Here is a 20,179-nt window from a genome sequence, read left to right on the forward strand (position 1 = left end):
TGTGTAACCGTTACGAATACCGTGACGTTGCCGTGAGTGTGTACCTTATGCTGTGACTTTATTTAATCGTGATACAAAAACTATGTGGAAGTAAATAAAATGATTGTGATACTGATGACGGCCATTATTGTCTTCTAACGCCCACTCTTCTAACGCCCACCCTCCATTCTGATGATGATGTTACGCGACCGACCCCCACTGTTACGACATCAGAAGCGGGATTAGTGGACTTGGGTGAAGACAACGTGATGCGACGTTCACAACAAGACAATGCAAGTTTCGATTATCACAATCAGAAGAAGATTATGATGATTATCACATTCGTGTGACCACGTGATGAAGATGTAGTGTCATGCCTGAATTTGGAGATGGACCTGACTTTGAAGTGACCTGGACCTTGTTAATGATCGGCATCACTACATGCCGTAAGATATGATGGCGTGAACATCACAATATTTCCATAATGTGTGCAGTCGTGTTTGGAAATTATGGTACCTCGACTTGGAAACTGTTATTACGGTGAGTCGTTTTCATACTGGAACCTTATTGTTATTGACTTCATTGCTATGTGAATTTTCGTTTCTAATAATGAGGAAATTGATTTAAAATTAACTTGGAAATTACTATTTCCCTTTGTTTAAAAAGAAAATTGACGAGACATATTGTGTCAATCCGTGTCAATCATAACCGCGTTTTCCAATCTGTTTTCATCATCGTCAAATCTTTGTATTTTGGTCTAAAAATATTTCGAATCAGTTTAGACACGCTTAACCTGCGTGGTTAAAGTTGTATTTTCTCACTCCAAGCAAAAAGAAATTAATCATGACATGATAATTGAGTCTCGTTAAATAACGTGTTTTGTAATCTACCGTCATTCATCAAATGTTTCAATATTCAATATTCTTTATTTGTAATCTTTTTAAACCGATTGAAAGAAAGTCATGGAATACGATAATACAGTGAATTCTTTTGTTTCATGTCATAACTTGCCACGTGGTTCGGCAACTGGTGGATTGCTAGCGGCGATGTAAGTGGTGCGGCTTGAGCTGTAGCCGTGTAAAGTGACGACATTATGGCAGCGCGTTGTATACCAGCCGGACTTGCTGCACTGGCGCTGTTGAAGACCTAAACCATGTCACAAGACCAGTGGTTGATCTTTTATTGGAAATTCTTATAAGTCCTGGTGAGTCGTATTTGTTTTACCTGATTTGAAAGGTGGGAAGTTTTTATAGGATACAAACGAATATAGTGCAGAAAGTTCTCTTTTGTTCACTTTAGTTAAATTGGAAATCGCAATGAAGTGAAGTAAACATTGCGAAGTAAAATAATTTGGATTATGATTAAGTGAAATAGACTTGAAAAAATGCCTCGAAGCGAATTGCCTTCTGAGTTAAATGTTACTGATTTAGAGAGTGAATAAGATGTTACACGGCACACATACTTTGGTATTGTTATTTTCTCTTTTGTTGTTGTGCTGCATTTCCAGCGTAGTCGTAACTGCAGTCCCGTTAGAGGCTGTTCAGGGCGCGGTGTGCGACTGGAGGTGTGGTGAGTGTGTAGGTCCATGGGGACCTGGTTTTAGTGGTATATGATTACCTTGTGGAAATGACCAATGATGGTCTGTTATGAAAGTGGCAAATGGTTGCCAAACTGTGGCTCCAGCGTAGTCGTAACTGCAGTCCCGTTAGAGGCTGTTCAGGGCGCGGTGTGCGACTGGAGGTGTGGTGATTGTTTAGGTCCATGGGGACCTGGTTTTAGTGGTATATGATTACCTTGTTGAGTTGACCAATGGTGGTCTGTCATGAAAGTGGCAAATGGTTGCCAATGTTGACTTATCACCGAGTATTTATGTGCCCGTGTATGTGTGTGTAGAATGAACAGTCTAAGATATTTTTTGTTTCTTTGATCATTGTTGTTGTTGATGTTGATTGAGGCATTCTTTCAAATTGTTTACTCTGTGTGGTGATGCACACGGGAAATCCACTTGATGGATATGTGTACTGAAGTCTCATGTAGAGCTCATGTAGAGTCACAAGTAGAGCTCATGTAGAGTCACAAGTAGAGCTCATGTAGAGTCACAAGTAGAGCTCATGTAGAGTCACAAGTAGAGCTCATGTAGAGTCACAAGTAGAGCTCATGTAGAGTCACAAATAGAGCTCGGACGAGTCCTTTATAGAGTCTCATGTCAGGTCAGGAATGACCGAGCGAACTTGGATACTGTGCTGTGGTATATTGTTTCAGATTAACACACGAGGACGTGTGTCACGCAGGATGGCCGTGTCGGCGTTAGTTATGAATTAAGAAGAGAAATTGATCAAATCGGAAAATAAAATGAAGTTACATCACTTCCGTTATGAAGTTGCAACGCTCCGACGAAAGGTGGCGTACGGCCAGAGCTGCGTGAAGTCGGAGAGTCACTACAGAGTCGTCGTGTCGAGCGGACGTGTACTGCACTGCCGTTCTAGTCGGGCAGTCTGCCGCGAACCTTCGTCATGAACGGACGTGTCGAATAATTACGATCGGAAAGTGGAGTGCTATAGTCGCTCACCTATAACTTGTAGGGACGTCAAGAAAGTGTGATCGGAAAAGAGCACGTGTCCCGATGATTCGGTCCGAATATAGGAACCATGGGTGGTGGAGGGCAAGTAGAGGGCGAGTAGCCCCTTCGCGCTAACGTCCTTATGCGCGCTAGATAACGAGAGACTGTGTAACCGTTACGAATACCGTGACGTTGCCGTGAGTGTGTACCTTATGCTGTGACTTTATTTAATCGTGATACAAAAACTATGTGGAAGTAAATAAAATGATTGTGATACTGATGACGGCCATTATTGTCTTCTAACGCCCACTCTTCTAACGCCCACCCTCCATTCTGATGATGATGTTACGCGACCGACCCCCACTGTTACGACAAATTTATGTTTTTGTAGGTGTTTTTGGTCTACCTATTACAGAAACGACATGTAACCAGGAGGTCTTAAATGCAACCAGTTAATTTATTACGCTGCAAGCAACTGATTGTACTTTTGCACCTTATCGTACATAAAAAAGAAAAACAAATTACAAAAGTGAGAATGTAAATTACAACCAACAAAAATCAATCAGCATCTTTAAAACTAGGTACCAACCTTTTATTTGTGAGCTTTTATTCATTCTTCTTTATATTATAATATAAAAATAAATAATGTAAATAAAGATGTTTTAGTAGATGAATTTAGGGTTCATTTTGTTAGTAAAACAATGACTTAACACATTCAATGTGTAACTGAAAATTTGATATCAACCAACGTAAACGTGCAATGTGCGTGTGTGTACATCCAATGTTATTTTTCTATAAACACATTGGAATTTATGGACACAGACACACCATGGCAAGAAAAAATGTGCCCCACATATGGGGTATGCAAGTATGAGTTTCAAATTTGACCCATATGTGGTTTATACACAGTGAACGTGTTAAGAACTATGTTACTACGATGAACTGAACTAATCTGTTATGTTACTGAACTGTGTTCCGTATACTAGAAAACAATTTTCCCAATTAAAACACATAATAACGGGTTCTTACCGCGTTTAAAGTGGGGATATGAGACTTGATATTACACACTATGGCACTTGCAACAGTGTCGAAATATCGGGAGTCTCATATCCCTACTTTAAACGCGGTAAGAACCCGTTACTATGTGTTTTGATTATGATAATGACCGCGTAAACGTAAAACAATAATTTTGAATCAAATCCTGAACAAAAAACATACCTAGAGACACAAACCTATGAAGTATCTAGCACCCGTCGCCATCCAGTTGTAAAAGCAACGTCTATATTAAACGCAGTCACCCAGTCCATTGATACGTCACCCCTTTGACGCCGTATCAAGCTCGTGTTGTTTCAGACATACAGACAAACACACCGACGCTTTGTACACGCCCTCACTTGATGACTAATGAAAACCTCCACTGCAAACTTTACATTTGCACTCACCAAATGTCCCAATTCTAAAAACCACAGAAGACAAGCGGAAATCATAGCAGCAAATATAAGTTTGTCGTTTTGATTCGAATCAAATTTGAAAAGACCTCCGACTATGAATATGGAAGTACGTTAGTTATTAATGTCAAGAGGGTCGTCAGAGTTCAAATTATATTGGTGTGTTTATTTTTTGGACTGAATGTGGGTGGTCGTGTAATTAAGAGTGCGAATGATGGGCCTTTTTTAAGGGTTTTTGTAACGAAACCGGCTATGAAGGAGTGTCTACGTCACGAGCTGATGAGTGACTCTGTGAAAACACGGTGATAGATAAGCACGAACAAAGGAATTTTTGGGCGGAAAAATACGGTTGAAACCATTTTAATTTCTTTTAAAACAGCTGGCAGTATAATTAGGGAAAGAAAGCATGTTTGTCTTCGCCTTGTATATTACTTTACCTGACTTTTTTAAAATAACAATAAGGTATAATAACTATTAGTCCTTTGCTAACATACTTTTATATTGGGCACTGTAATAAGTAGGTATTTATTAATGTGCACTCAAAAAAATAATTTCTTACTTATCGCAGCAATAATATACAGGTGTAAGCGACATCGTAACGAATACTAAGGGGGATGATTCAGCTCATTATTCTGAGTTAATATCAAGTGGAATTATTAATCGCAAAAGTATATAATTAAAAGTAATGTAAAAAAACTTGAATTTTGTGACGGAAAATTTCACTTGATATTTACTCAGAATTATGGTCTGAATCATTCCCCTATAGTATTCGATACGATGTTACTAACACAATAATATACAGAAAAAAACAAACGACCGATCTGACAAACCACGATGTTGAGGCGGTGCAAGGCCTTTTGTACCATCAGTAATATGTTTTGTCTCTTTTGTACTTTAAATAACTTAATATAAATTTAACTTTATCTTCTCTTTGTCCTCAGGCTTCAGCAGCGCACTACCAAAGCCAGCTGACGACCCTGAGCGCGGAGAACGACCGTCTGCGTGGTCAGTTGTCGGCGCTGTCGGCCGGGCTGGGCGGCGAGCAGGAACGTCGACTCGACGATGTCGCTCAGCAAGTTGTGCGCGCGCTGCTCTCTCAGAAGGTAAGCATAAGACAGCGTTAAGTGACAATATGACCGTCCGCGTGATGAGTAAAATCGGCGACCCGACGATGTCGCAAGTTGTGCGAGCGTGAGGTGACAGTACGACCCATCTGCGTGGTGAGCAGAAGCGGCGACTGGACGATGTCGCGCAGCAAGTTGTGCGCGCGCTGCTCTCTCAGAAGGTAAGCATAAGACAGCGTTAAGTGACAATGTGAGTGTCTGCGTGATGAGCAAAAGCGGCGACCCGACGATGTCGCAAGTTGTGCGGGCGTGAGGTGACAGTACAACCATCTGCGTGGTGAGCAGAAGCGGCGACTGGACGATGTCGCGCAGCAAGTCGTGCATGCGCGGCTCTTGCAGTAGGTAAATATCGTTGAGCCAACTGACATCTCTGTAAGGAATCTATTTTAAGATAAGGGTATATCCATATAAGTTAGCCATCTAAAAAATGAAAATATACCTACATTATCCATCGTCGATACCTAATTCGTTTGTCTAGGAAGTTGTTTAGGTAGTTCGATATAAATGTATTATAATGTGGTTAAATATAAAACACGCTTACTAATTCCTGAGTATTATACAGGCTTTCAATCGATCTAATATAACCATGTGTTTACTTTAACACAATTTAAAAAAAATACTTTAAAACAATTTTTTGATAAAAAAAATACAAATCTAATAATTAAAAAAGGTATAATTTCCAAATGTTGCATTTAAATCCAAAATTACGTGTCTCCTAATCTGGTGGCGGCATTAAGATGCATCCCAGAAATTGTTTTCTCATAATTATAGCCGGGGTCCCGTGGCCGCGGATTACGCGGTGCTACATTCGCACATAAATCCTCCGAAATGGGACACTTTGGCCTTAGCCCCACCGTAATAATTTCCACAGAGTCCTGGTCCACTATAATCTGGGCCTAATCTGGCCGATAATGCGACCGTTTGTGTTTAAATCCAGTCCGCCATGTTGTTTTGGTTTTGGCGCGAAGTTTTCAAATAAAGATGGCGTCAGATGCCCGTGTCGTGAAATGTTATTGTTTGTTAAATTGTTTTGGGTAAGATGAGAGGTTTTGTGATTGAAAACTTGTGAATGTAACTTAAACTGTCGCCTTAATGTGATTTTCTCGGTCCATAACTCTGTTAATATCTTTACAATGTCGTTGTATTGTTCGAGGAAAACAAGAAATAGGGACATGAAACTGAATAGATTTTTATTCTTCTGACTTCGGAATAGTGAAATGACAAATCATCATCTCCCTTAGCGTTATCCCGTTTCTCACAGGGTCCGCTTACTCAACCTGAAGATTTGACAGGTCCAGTTTTTTACAGAAGCGACTGCCTGTCTGACTTTCCAACCCGCGAAGGGAAAGCAAGCCCAATACAGCTTAGGTCATATACGTTCGAAACGAATTTCGGAATGTGGATTTCCTCAGGATGTTTTCCGTCACCGCTGAGCACGTGATAATCATTTATAAAATCGACCCGTGCTGGGATTCAAACTTGCGACCTCATAATGAGAGTCAAGCGTTCTTCCAACTGAGCTACCACGACTCAAATGACAAATATGTCTTTAATATCTGATTGCAGACTGAAACATATCGTCAGACTTCATACTCACAAACTCATATAGAACTAAAGTAGATTAATCAGCTTAATTACCATCAAACATGATACATTACCTCCTACGCATGTCCTCTTACGGAAATTAACATAACCCAATAATCCTTTGAAAGACGCTCCCAAATGTAGGTAAGATATCTCTAATTACCCTCAGAGATAATTCCTCCTGTTGACGTCATATCATGTTATTTACTTTGCTTATGTAATATCGGTGTAAAGGGGATTAACATCGATCGCGTGGATGTGAAGATGAGGGTAATAGGCTACTTGACGACCTAGTCAAATGAGATACTTTTTACGAAACGTCAAAACGAAAGTTTTCTTTGGAGTTTGTATGGAAATACTGTCCTGTGACGTCATCAATAAAAGCGGTCAAAGGTCGTACTCATTGTTACTTAATTCGTAAATAAAAGCAGCTTTCGCGATAGCTACGCGTGTGCGTAGCGCGCGCCTCGAGGTTCCAAATGCTCATATTTGTCACATGGGTCTAGCAGCTCTTTTTAGCTGCACACACTTTTGTGAAACACTTTTGTTAAAGCAATTCATCTTAAAATGCAATATTGCTATTTGACATTGTTGACATAGCGCACATCACTCTTTGCTTTTTAGATGAATTGAAGCATCAACGTGACCTTTTTGTACTCAAAAAGTGTTTTTTATAAGACGTGTCCTCACTGGGTATCGAACCTAGGACCTTAAGAGCGTGAGCCCAACGCTCGACCACAGAGGCCGGCTATTGGGAGCGAATAAAAACAATTAACAGGTTCAGCTGCTTATTTTCCCATGTAGTAAAAACTGATTGAACGATTGTGTTCTTTCCACAAATTGGGTAGTTTCCCAGGTCAAAGATAAATTATGAAATTCTGATTACTAAATAAAGACAGATCTAAAGATGTCAAAAAACGTTTCCTTTTTTCTATTTAACTCATTTGTGAATTTTAATACAGAAAAATTTAATAATAAGTGCGACATTTTGTCATGTTTTTCTATGACGTCTCAGGTAGCTTTTTCATGCAAATTCCATAGTAATTTCGTGTTTTGACGTTTAGTAAAAAGTAGCTGATTTGACTAGTTGGAAACTAGCCTATTATAATAAGAACTGTGTGATCCTTTTTAATATGGTCGACGTTTTAAACTGTGACTCATTTTTCTTTTCATGAACTCAACGAACCTTAGTCTAAAGACTCGCTCTTCTACTTAACATCCTCATAATTTAATACCAAACTTCTATGCTTCGTTTACTTAATGTTACTCGAAAATCCTTTAAAATCATAACCGACTTAATTAATTTTATTTACCCTAAAATTTACTTTAAAATTAATTCAGTCAAGTTGGGTATTTTAATAAACAAACTTGCCTGTTTTGGTCGTATCTCGGGTGTTAAAAGTTAGCAACACTGAAATTGACTTGGTATCTTGAAGTTGGTAACACTTTCGATGTTGCCATCCTATCTGGGATCTCCCCTCGTGATTACACCCGTCAATTACTTCTTCTACTTGAATTTAATTTAACTAATGAAGCATAATTAAAATATACGCGTTTATTTCGAAGACATCTGACTAGGGGAGCATTTTCAGTTGTAATTTGATGAATCTTGCGTTTAGATTTTAGACGTAATTGTAAATGTTGCTATTACGGAAAATACTCAGCTCTGATTTTAATAACCCTGTATATTTATTTTAGAACGTGAGTTGAAGGCGAGCCATTCAAAAATACCCCGACCGTATATCAATACGGTATTTTTGAATGGCTTGAAACTATTCATGACTTTTAGTTTGTCAGTCGAGTCGTCTGATTGCTAACACCCACTGTCACCCACATTGATATTAATAAGGTTCTCTACCGGGTGAGACCCCTCAGCGTTCCCCATATATCCGACCAAGTAATTAATGCCATCTGCAGCAAATCTACAATACTTAAGTAAAAAAATGAGATTCTCTTAATTATCCGATTTGACATAGAAATGTTGTTCACAATCAATTCTGAACGATTCTTTTGGTCATCTAATGTAATGTAATGAAATAAATGTCCCCCTCCTCTTACAGAGCGTGCGCGAAGAGCTGGGTTGCGCACGCGCCCGCGTCCGCGAGCTGGAGGCGCAGAACCGCGCGCTGAGCGCCCTGTTGGTGCGACAGCTGCGCCCGCAGCCGCGGCCCTCGCCCGCCACGCCGCACACGCCACACACGCCACACACGCCGCACACGCCCAGGGATCTACAAGGTATTACATTTGCTTACTTATAAAAAAATAAGTGTAAGCATGGATGGTTTTGTGCGCGTGATGAACGCAAAGGTGGGTGGCTCAAAGAAACCTGGCGACACTCGGTTGACCGAGAATTAAAAACTCGGCATGTCATGGGAGTAAGTACAAACTTACAAACTGTATGTGATACAAACATAATTATAATACTTCATTACTTAAATACATATAAGACGAATGACCAATCTCATCATTCGTGGCGTCCATTTAAACTTTTTGTTTTAGATAGACATTTTAACTTAATAGGTCTCAAAGTAAATTAATACAATGACACTTTATTGCACCTATAATATATTATTTAGAAGTAAAATAAATGCGTGGGATTTAACTTAGCTTAGTCAGCTAAGCAGCAATTTCTTCCAGGCCATATTTTTTTGTTTTTGAACTATTTTTCTATTTTTTATTAATTATAATTAATTCAGAACGGAACTAAGCATCCGGATCATAATTTCCAGTGCACCTAGTGGACGTGGGGTCGTGCGGCTCGCTAGTCTCGTTCCGGGACTCGCCGCCGCCCGCGCACCCTGCACCACAGCCACACCCGCTCAGCCACGACGACAAGCGGAGACACCAGATATTATCTGATATCTGGACTGAGTTGAAGGTACGAAACTGCAAAAGTCGAGTCAGTTTCTTGCAAAGTTATAAATTAACTGGTTGCATTTAAGACCTCCTGGTTACATGACGTTTCAGTAATAGACCTAAAACATCTACAAAAAATAAATTTTATAATTATAACATGTAATTACACATGTAATGAACAGCCTCCGTGGTCTAGTGGTAAGAGCGTTAGGCTCACGATCTGGAGGTCCGGGTTCGATTCCCGATGGGGACATTGTCGAAATCACTTTTTGAGACTGTCCTTTGTTTGGTAAGGACTTTTCAGGCTTGAATCACCTGATTGTCCGAAAAAGTAAGTTGATTCCGTGCTTCGGAGGGCACGTTAAGCCGTTGGTCCCGGCTATTAGCCGTAAAAACACCTCCACCAACCCGCAGTGGAGCAGCGTGGTGGAGTATGCTCCATATCCTCTCCGGTTGATTGAGAGGAGGCCTGTGCCCAGCAGTGGGACGTATATAGGCCGTTTATGTATGTATGTAACATGTAATGGTTCATAATTTCACCACTGTTTACAAATAATTCGCTGGGCTCCGTGACTGAACTTTTGCTCTTTGATTGTATGTAAACGTCGTTCTTATAGACGACATGGAGAATAACTGTAGAATGTGTAAGAGGCTTTATTCTTGTCAGTACCGTAGAGAACGAATGTCTTCATAGAATAAACAAATGTTGAACATAATATAGAAAGAGCTTATTTATCTATCGTTTAAATATTAGATTACTTACTTAGCTAATAGATTTTCTAATTACAAAAATTTGAAACGAAACATTCAGAGCAATACATTTTTGAAAGAACGAGCAATACTCCTCCCAATATTTTATTTAGAGTACTAGAATAGAATCCGATCACGATCAAGTCGCTATCTCTAAATGATAAACAAATATGTTTTCAGGGTTTGGAAGTGACCCCAGCAAACCTGGCTCGTGCACTATCAGCGGTGGACCCGACGTTGTGGGCGCCGCCCACGCGCCCCGCCACCTTGAGTCTCAGCATGCCGCAGCCTGACCCTGTTAGAGGTAAGAATCTTGAAATACAAAGTTAAAAATCTCTACCTATTTTTCTAAAATAATCTAACTGGTTATGAATATCTCTGTATTCCAGGAACAAGCGAAGAAAAAGTGACAGAAGAAGAAAGCGGCGAAGTGGGGGAAGCTGGTGCAGAATCTCCTGAAAGCGGGGCGAAAGACGAGGGTTACTCCACAATGTCAAGTGACGTCCAAGCAGATGCTTCTCGACAGAGCGACCACGCCGCCGACAGAGCCTTGCCCGACCTCAACGAGGCCTCCGACGAAACAGACAACCAAACCATCGTCTCCATCAATCCGAGAGAAAGACGGCATGCCAGACTCCTAACATCAGACGCGGATTACATATACTTCCCTATTGGAGTAGCATTCGCAGGAGTCAGGGGTAGCTACCCGCCATCTCGGCCAGTCTTGCCTTTCCAACATGTCGTGAGGAGCTTCTCCGATTCACATCTCTGTCTCAAGTTCCTAGCTGGCACAACTTGCCCCACAAGCTGTCTTGACACCCCCACGCCGAGTTCAGGTGTATTAGTATTGGATCTGAAACCAGCGCCAGAGAGGCCACTCAGAAGGCCAGCTATAGCATCAACGACGAGTTCCGAGCGAGTCTCATGGGGGAGTACAGCAGATGACCGAGCTGATGGCTCACAGTATGACGCTGATTACGTCCAACACTGGCTCGAACTAGATGATGCCAGATCAGCTTTACAACAAAGACATCGAGATCTTGCAGATTTAGAATACGATAGAGCAGAACTGGAAGACTGGAGTTTATCGCTCTCCTGTGAAGATCTCAGAGACCGACAATCACCCTTCGCTGAAATAACGACGCCGGGACAAATATCATTATCAACGTTACCCAGTATTAGAGAAGACGACGCATTAGAGTTAGAAGAAGATGTTGGTGATTGTTTATGGAATGATTGTGGTTTTGCGACTATTGAAATCGACGAATGTAGAATAGGAGATGACCCAATTACCTCGGAAAAACGATGGGACTGCACAGGCACTCATTCTCCTGGCGGATCGTGGTCAGATGCTTCAGATGTGCCGGACAAGAGGTCCAGTACTGCACTAAGTGAGGATGGTGATTGTGGAAACGTGGGTGTTGATTTCACTCGAGATTTCTACCGCCTTGTCAAATATGAAAGCACAAAAAGCTTAGCCTCTAATTCTTCAAGGGGTGTACCGTCCCAAGATGCAAGCAATCACCTACGAATACATGACGTTCAAGCAATGGCTCTTCAGGATCGGGAGCAAGCGTTACAAAACGTTTTGAACTTTATTGCAGAGCAACAAAAATACTGTCGTGACAGAGAGGAGTCAGACTCGCATTCATCGCGACCAGTATCAGAAATAAGAGAGCTACCACCTCCGTACGCTTCTGCAGATTTCGATGATGATTCCGTTGGTCCACGTAGTGAAGTGTCCGAAGATAGGCAAAGGCCGGACTCTTTTGGCAGTTTCTCTGAAAACGATTCTTGTGATGTCGTCCATCCAGAACAACTGAGAATTCAATACAGCGATTCTGTATCTGAGCCAAGATCCACGCCAAGATTTATCGAAAGAGAAGATCCTTACGCTGAATCTGAAGATTACTATGACGAATTTGCACGAAATAACGCAGAAAATGACTTAGATGATCATCATCTACTCAAAGTGCAGAGAAAGAATGAAATAAATAAGAGCATCGACATGAGTCATTTGACAGATCTCGACGATCAGCCGTTAGCTCAAACGAAAGAAGAGAGGCCGTGTGATATTGAATCTAGTCGAAGCCTAGAAAACAATTCTGCTCTGAAAGAGAACACAGTCAATATAATTATAAACAAACAAGTGGCAATAAGCGAGATAGCTGAGATTGATACTTGTTTGTCGAAATCGTCGAGCTTCCCGTTCACCAGCGGTGAGACTGAACTGTCCCTCGTGGATGAGGTGTTGAGTGCTTGTAGGAGAAGCACGGGAGCTTTAGTTACCGTCCCAGAAGAGGAGGAGACCTCGTCACCAGAGACGAACTCCCCTCAAATGACTGAATCTAACACGACGAGCACTTCTACTGCTGAAACTGTGATAGTAAGTAATAAGAATGAGGCGACTCCGGTTAGGAGGCATGAGAAGAGTCGCATACCGATGCTGATGGGCGGAAAAAGGCCACCGTCGTCGCCGAGTAGGAACAGATCGAAGATCCCGGTGGCTGAGAGGAATCGCCCGGGGGCGGTGCAGTCGACGTCGGCGCCAGAACCCATCATTGTCAAACAGGAACACACGTTAAGTTTCCATGAGGCCGCTACATCCAAAGATGTTATTGAAGAACTTAACAGGTATATCCTTGGAATCACAACTACTTATTTAATATTCTATTGAACAAAATGATCACATGTCAATGTATAATTACAGGATGATCCGCCAAAGCGAAGGTGCGGCGACGACGACGGATGGGAAAGAAGTCGATAAGACACATCCTCACAAAGATGGCGCGCTATGGGCGCCTACGGGCTGGGTGCACGTTGAAAAAGACATTGACTTCAGCGATCCTAAGGTAATTAAATTACCTATTAATCACTGTCTATGTTTTATAAAAAGGAAAAAGATGTGTATAGTAGGGACCTAGGTGTGAAAAGTAGGGAGGAGACTTTTGTGTAATTATTAAAAGAATAAAGAAGCTTCATAACTTGGGCACGAAGAAAAGGGAATCTCTATTATGCAATATATTATAGAATCCAATAGGCTCTATAAACTAAGCTATATTTTTTTGGTTAAAGCTTTGAAAGAGCCTGTTCGTAATTTAGTTGGCGGAATTTTTTATCTTCGAGGCTCTTACTTATAACTAACACTTAAAAAAAAACACGAAAAATTGCGCCACCGGAATGAGGTTGCAATGTTCCAAAAAAGCTCAAAATTCTACCATATATGCAGACTTGCCTGTAGTTACTTCAATCTGATCAAACCCCAGGGCTCTTCGTTACAGGCGAGGGCGAACCTCCTGGACGTGATGTTGGCGTCATCAGACTCGTCCCCGTCATCCTGTGGGTCTTCGCCAGCGGAGGCTCCGCCCCCATACTCTCGCCTACATCGCCTACACCGTTCGCGGCGGCAGAAGACCGGTAAATTTATGAGCTGTGACCTAAGTTGAAAGACCTTAGAGGAGTTTGAATTTAAAGGGCTTTTGAATTTTGAAGGATAATGTTTCATCACTTACATGAAAACGTAAGCAGCGTATATACGTCCTGCTGCTAGGCACATGCCTCCCCTCAATCATACGGAATTAATATGGAACATTCTCCACCTCGCTGCTCCAGTTCGATTTTAGTATCTTATAGCGAATCCAAGACTTATTTTGCCGATAGGAGTTTACTACTATCAGACACTACAATTTCACAAAAAATACGTATCTGTCAAAGATGGTAAATGGTCTTTTCTCTCATAAATGGATCGTGAGGTCAATGACCAATGATCAGTAAATGATGGAACAGACAGAGTATTTCCGATGACGTTTGACATGAATAAGACATCAATCGGTGAATTTTTAGTTTCTTAAAATTTTAAATCTGTGAAGAACTGTGGATAGAAGTAAATCGAAGATAGAATTTTTTAAGAGAACTTTTTTGGGTCTTTCAACTTCGATCTCACAAGTTGACGTTGACTTGGTTTGGCATGTCAATTGTGCCGAGGGGAATTAAAAAGGCCACATCGAAACATTTCACCTAAAAAAGCAATATTGCTATTTGACATTTGGTGACATGGCGCACTTACCATTGCTTTTTAGATGAATTGCTTCGATGTTGCCATTTAACCATAATTATCCAGTCAACAGAATATTAAATAACTGTTAGATACTTCATGTTAAGTAAAATAGTACCCACACATTCACAATATATTTAATAAATCCATTGATATTAGAATTACTTGTCCTTCAGGGGGGGGGGGTTAAAAGGCCACATCAAAGCAATATTGCTTTTGTTGACATTGCGCACTTACTTTTATATGCGCAAATGTGAAAACCAATATTACTTAGAGGAGAATTGTTTCAATGTGCCTTTTAACCCGCCAGCGGGGTCTGCACGACATCCGCGTCGCGAATTGTATCGAGGGCTTCGACCTAACGATGCAGCGAAAATTGTCTATTTAGATAGACATCGTACGGCTATTGGTCGAAGTCCTCGGCGGATGTCATACCGCAGGACATAAGTGGTTACTATGATACCCTAAGTTTTGTGAACGTGTGGACATATTTCAAGAATACAGCACATGTAAATGAGTGTGAATTTCATTATCACTATTCTTGAAATGGTTATAAATTATTTTATGTAACTTACTTGATCCCAGTTGATGTTTAAAAATAATTATATTATTAGCCAATTAGGTACATAATTATGCTGTATTCTTTACAATAGGTTAAGGAATCATGGAATAGCGTTCATTTCGATGTATCTCCTTCTTGTTTCATTGTGTATTTTTGTGAAATTTGCATCTTGGTGTACGCTTTGTGAAATGTGTAACTTTTGTTTAATTTATTTTTGCTGTTTTGTTTATAAGGAATTGTAAAATTTCAGAAAAATACATGTTTTCATAAGATTACTTTCATTTTCATTTGGTTGCTTTCTCTGTTCGTTGTAAGCGCTAAATGTTGAAGGGGTATTTATGTCACTGAATAATAACCCGAAGTTATTATTTCCTTGAATTTAGATTCCTTGATCGACATTTTGCGCAAAAGTTTGGAAAATTACTACACATTATATTAAGACTTTAAACCCTAAAAAAATAATGCAATGAATGAACATTCTGTAGTAACTTGTCAAGCTTGGATTTTCCTGTCATGTCATGTTGTCTGTCTTTGTCACACGTCAGCCACGTCACTCGTTTCCGCTCTCACTCACTCGCACCATCTCACTCCCTCGCCCCATTTCGAGTAGACCTCATTACGACTCACCGCTCAACTTTCAAGACAATACATTTGTTTTTAAAAAAAGGTTTATTAAAATCAGAATCAATAATTCGACCAACGTACCTATCAATTAAAGAAAACCTGAAAGATGAAGCTTTAATAACAATTTAAAAAGCTAGAATTTGAGCGGTGCGTCTAGGCGCGCCATGCGCGTGAGTGCTTGAGTCGCGAGCGTGACGTCAGACGGGTGTGGTGGCGGGCGCTCACGCACTTGTCTGCGCAGAGGGCGCTCGCTTGTAGAGAGGTAACGAGGTGGTTGATGCCGCAGCGGCGGCGCTGCGCAGCCGCGGGCTGGGCGTGCTGCGCTGGCCGCGCGCGCGCCGCCCCTCCATCCTCGGCCGCGACGGGTTCTTCGTGCGCTACGGCGACACCGAGCGCGCCGCCGTCGCCACCTTCGACTTCCTCGACGACCTCTCCGGCGGCTCCTCCCCCGACGCCACCAAAGACTGTATAAACTAGCAATAAACCACGTCCCCAAATTATATATTTTTCTATTTCGTGATAGTGGAGTGACGATTACTGACTGGTTATCGATAGTGTTGTCTCGCTTTCGCGTAGCCTGTAAATTGACGGTAAGCCAAAATTTAATAGTTTTATTTTAGGGTGTGTTCGTTCCGTTACTCTCTACGCTGTTTTTGTGTTTTTTTTTTGGAATGATGTGGATGAAATGAGAAAAACAGATTGGAAATTATGAAAACAGCGTGTGAGCGGACGTCGGGACGGGGGCCTTATGTAGCGTTGTATGGAGGATGGCTGCACGACCCAAGGCTGCAGCTTTATTAACATTTAGACAGCTTGAGGAAGCCTCTTTCTATTAGATCCAGTAGGTGACGTAGTCTTTTCACTCTTAAACTTATGACAAAGCACCTAATGTTAGCTTCCTAGAGTTCCATTAGTAGATATAGGAAGAAGTGGATAAGACGTGGCATTGATGTGCTAATTTGTATAAATTGGTCAGGGATTCGTTTTCTAGTTATAAATTGGATTTGCTCGTGACATTTCCTCGTCAATATCTTGCGTAATCTGGAATATCACACGTGATTTGCGACAGCTTGCAGCGAACGTGATGGCTTCGACGGCAATAGTGTTAATACTAAAAGCGATCGTACATGTGTCCGAAAATTAATCACTTAATATACATTGCTTGATCGCACAAGAGTTCAAGGAGATGTCGTATAACTATGACAGCAGTGTATATCGAGTTGGTTAAGATTTTCGCAGACGTGTAAGACCAGCTGAACACGGTAACTTCTCAATGTGTAGCTTACGCTTCTAACCGACAACTTAGGTAAAAGGAAATAAGTATTGACTAAGTAATGAAAGCTGCGGCCTCGAAATAATGTGATATTTTTGTATATACTGTAAGGCCCACTTATTTTCATATACATTTAAATTGATTCCTTTCAAACCGATCGAAGCATTGTTGGGTATAGGGTGTTAAAGTTTTTGTGTTCTCATAGGACGGTTGTATCGCCTCTCTTTCTATCATTCGCACTGTAACACAGAGTGATAGAGACAGAGAATGCGTTGTTTCACGATCGTAGCCTACTTAATCGTAATACATAGGTACTTATGTAAATATTGACTACGACGTATTGAACTAGTAACTAAATGTAAACATAGTCACTGTAACAATTGATAACCAATATAAAATCCATTAAATGAAGGGTACTAAAGTATGTTAAGTGTATATATAATGCGATGTCACTGAATGCTATTTATTGATTTGTATTATTTGCTTATTGTCGATCATTTGTGGTATACTTAGGCACATATCATGAATTGTATTGTTTCCTAATGTTAACGGACCTAATTGTATGTTTGCTTATTTATTAGAGTAACAAGCATTTACACTGTAACTTCACTTTATAACTGTTTCAAATATAGATAAGTTACCCTCTCAGACGGCGCCCTGAGTCGAGGTTCGCGCCCAACTGGGCACTTTCAGGCCTGTTGTCTTAAATTGTGTCCCTCAGCGCTCCCCATTTGTCCAGCCATTCGGCCAAATGCCATTTGCGGCAAATCTACAATAAGTCACAAATCAAGAAAGCTCGGTGAAGTGTGTGTGCTTAGAAAAGTTCATCTTGCGTTGGATGTAACTCTAACTACCCCGTGATGTACTCATGACCTTCTGTTATGGAGGCGTGATGACATGTGTAATGTAAATAGATGCATGCTACCACATTATAATAAGGAATAATACTACGTATAGAACGGACCCTCTTCGCCCCGCACCAATTCGTATGCCGAGGTAAAACACGAAGTTGTACGAATTTGAACTTCTGACTTTGACACACAGGACACAAGAGCGAGAGAGGACTCAATATGTCACATTAACAAAACAAACTATTACTTCTTTAAAATCGAATTTTCCACACACATAGAACGCCGATTCAAGCGTATTGAAAAAGTTGATAATTATCCTATAGGTAAGGAAGTACCTACTTACCTGTTTATTTTAAATGCTTGCTACTCAAATAAATACTTGAGATCATTTATATCCTGTCCATATACTTTGCTATAGAACTGTGTATAAGGTTGGTCGGTTTTGAACCACGCTTCTTGGCGTTTCTTAGTATTTTTATTGTATTGTATTAAAGCTTAGTTTATTGCGGAACCAAAGTGAATTCACTCAGCCACCACTCGTTGACACTACACTTTGTTAAAAATTATGGTCGTTTTGATTTTCGGTCTTTGATGGTACTTATATGAGTAGAAGTGCTACTCATATGAGTAGCCTGAATTAAGCAGCGTTTTCTGAAAGAAAGGCACACTGTTCATAGACTTTAGGCCAGGCGCGCACTACGAGAAAACTGCGCCGCTGCGGCGGCTCTGCCGTCAAGTGCGCGCAATACAATTTAAAACTATTTGGTATAGAATTACAGTGCGACATTATGCCGCTGCTTTTTCTGCCGCGCGGCGAAAAACTCGTAGTGCGCGTCTGGCCTTCCAATTCAAACACCCGTATTCTAAGTTGTTAACTCAAAACTTCCTCCTCTCGACTCGGCCTCAGCTGAGCATTTTGGTATTGACATTTACGTGCTCAACTTAAAGACTACTCACTGGAGTCGAGAATATCATCTTTCTTGTCGTTCCCTCACTGCTGAGGATCGTGATTGTATGTGATCTTCCTCCACTGGGTTCGGTCCCGTGCCATATGTGCAGCTCTTTGTATTGGGCCCCCTGCTACCTGCTTATCCTGGTCCACCCATCTGATCGGCGCTCGTCATCTGGCACGCTTACCCTCAATCAGGCCTAGAATAATGTACTTCTGTGAACAGTGCAATGGCGATCGCATTATGTGTCCAAAGAAACTCAAGACTCTCTCCTGGCATGTGGTAAGCAGATGTTTGACGTTTGATCTCATTGAGAATGGAGACGTTGGTTCTCATGGCTGTCCAAGGAATGCGTAGCAGCTTTCTCCAACACCACATTTCAAAAGCTTGGATCTTATCGCGTTCCTTTTACTCGAGATAAGGTTAAAGCGCTGTCTAAGAATACCGATTTAGAGCTGAGTTCGGGGTCTTCCTTAGGAACTGAGAACGGAGTCACGGAAAGTTTGAGTTAACATCTTAAAATACGGATAATACGGGTTTTGGTGCAATAAAGTGTATTTGTATTGTATTGTATTGTAAAAGTCTTATGTAAGAAACTTTACAATATTTTTAATCCTAAAACATTGGAACAATTGTTTACTACCTTAAATTATTGTACACAATAAATTGTATGAAAAGAAAACAATTATGACACAAATACAAACTCAAAACGACCTAATGAAAGAAATACATCAATGTTTTACTTTACCCCGGCTTCGCTTGAATGAGATTGAAGACAATAAAAGGAAGATTTATACTTGTAATTAATGATTATAACGAGACGAATCGATCGATGTCTAAAATATTAACTTAGTGTAATCTACTAATTAGCTACAATATTTTGGAATATGTAAAAAACGTCCCCAATATTAGTGCGTTTGGTAACTCAAAAATTGGAATAACTACGTAGATTCAGTTGTTTACTATAGCATTATCTCTAGCATTTATCCCATTTTCACAGTGTTCGCTTAACGAAACTGAAGTTTCATTTCAAAAAAAGAAACAAGAGAAGAAAGAACAGAATATGTATTGATTCATTTTTGAAAGTTCATTTCTCGGCAATATGGGTTTCCTCACGATGTATTCGTTCACCGCTGAGCACGTCATAATAATTTATGATCCATTTAAATTCGAAAACGAATTCGACATCATTCGTCAATCTGTGTATACAGTAGTAAGTATACACAGATAACTGTTTCGACTATTTCTTCCTCTATTATCTCTCTTCTTCTATTCCTTGTATCCACATCTTTTCATTCCACTGTTTTAAGTTTACGCGGTTATTATCATAATTAAAACACATAATAACGGGTTCTTACCGCGTTTAAATGGGGATATCCTTTCTTCCTCTATTATCTCTCTTCTTCTAATCCTTGTATCCACATCTTTTCATTCCTCTGTTGGAATGTAGGGCTCGAGTAACAGATTTCTACTCTGATCTATTACAGACTCTGTAGCTTGCTCCCATGGCATGCCGAGTTTTTATTTCCCGGTCAACCGAGCGCCAGGTCTCTTTGAGCTGATC

At 40.6% G+C, this 20,179-nt stretch overlaps 1 protein-coding gene across 4 annotated transcripts in view; it reads left to right on the top strand.

The window, feature by feature from the left end:
• LOC126367294 (uncharacterized) overlaps nt 1-19,344 on the top strand; it is a 537,003-nt gene extending 517,659 nt beyond the window's left edge. For 2 of the 4 annotated variants that reach the window (XM_050010741.1, XM_050010740.1), the window contains exons 6-13: nt 4,929-5,090; nt 8,756-8,930; nt 9,425-9,573; nt 10,482-10,605; nt 10,691-12,935; nt 13,012-13,153; nt 13,583-13,718; nt 15,828-19,344. In XM_050010741.1, coding sequence (XP_049866698.1) covers nt 4,929-5,090; nt 8,756-8,930; nt 9,425-9,573; nt 10,482-10,605; nt 10,691-12,935; nt 13,012-13,153; nt 13,583-13,718; nt 15,828-16,018 — 3,324 coding nt within the window. In that variant the 3' untranslated portion in view covers nt 16,019-19,344. Of the gene's footprint in view, nt 1-4,928; nt 5,091-8,755; nt 8,931-9,424; nt 9,574-10,481; nt 10,606-10,690; nt 12,936-13,011; nt 13,154-13,582; nt 15,193-15,782 lie in introns of those variants that run through there. The other 2 variants (XM_050010743.1, XM_050010742.1) reach the window with 2 other exon arrangements.
• The last annotated feature ends 835 nt before the right edge of the window (nt 19,345-20,179 follow it).

This window comes from Pectinophora gossypiella, chromosome 6 (genome assembly GCF_024362695.1).
Source record: "Pectinophora gossypiella chromosome 6, ilPecGoss1.1, whole genome shotgun sequence".
NCBI lineage: Eukaryota > Metazoa > Arthropoda > Insecta > Lepidoptera > Gelechiidae > Pectinophora > Pectinophora gossypiella.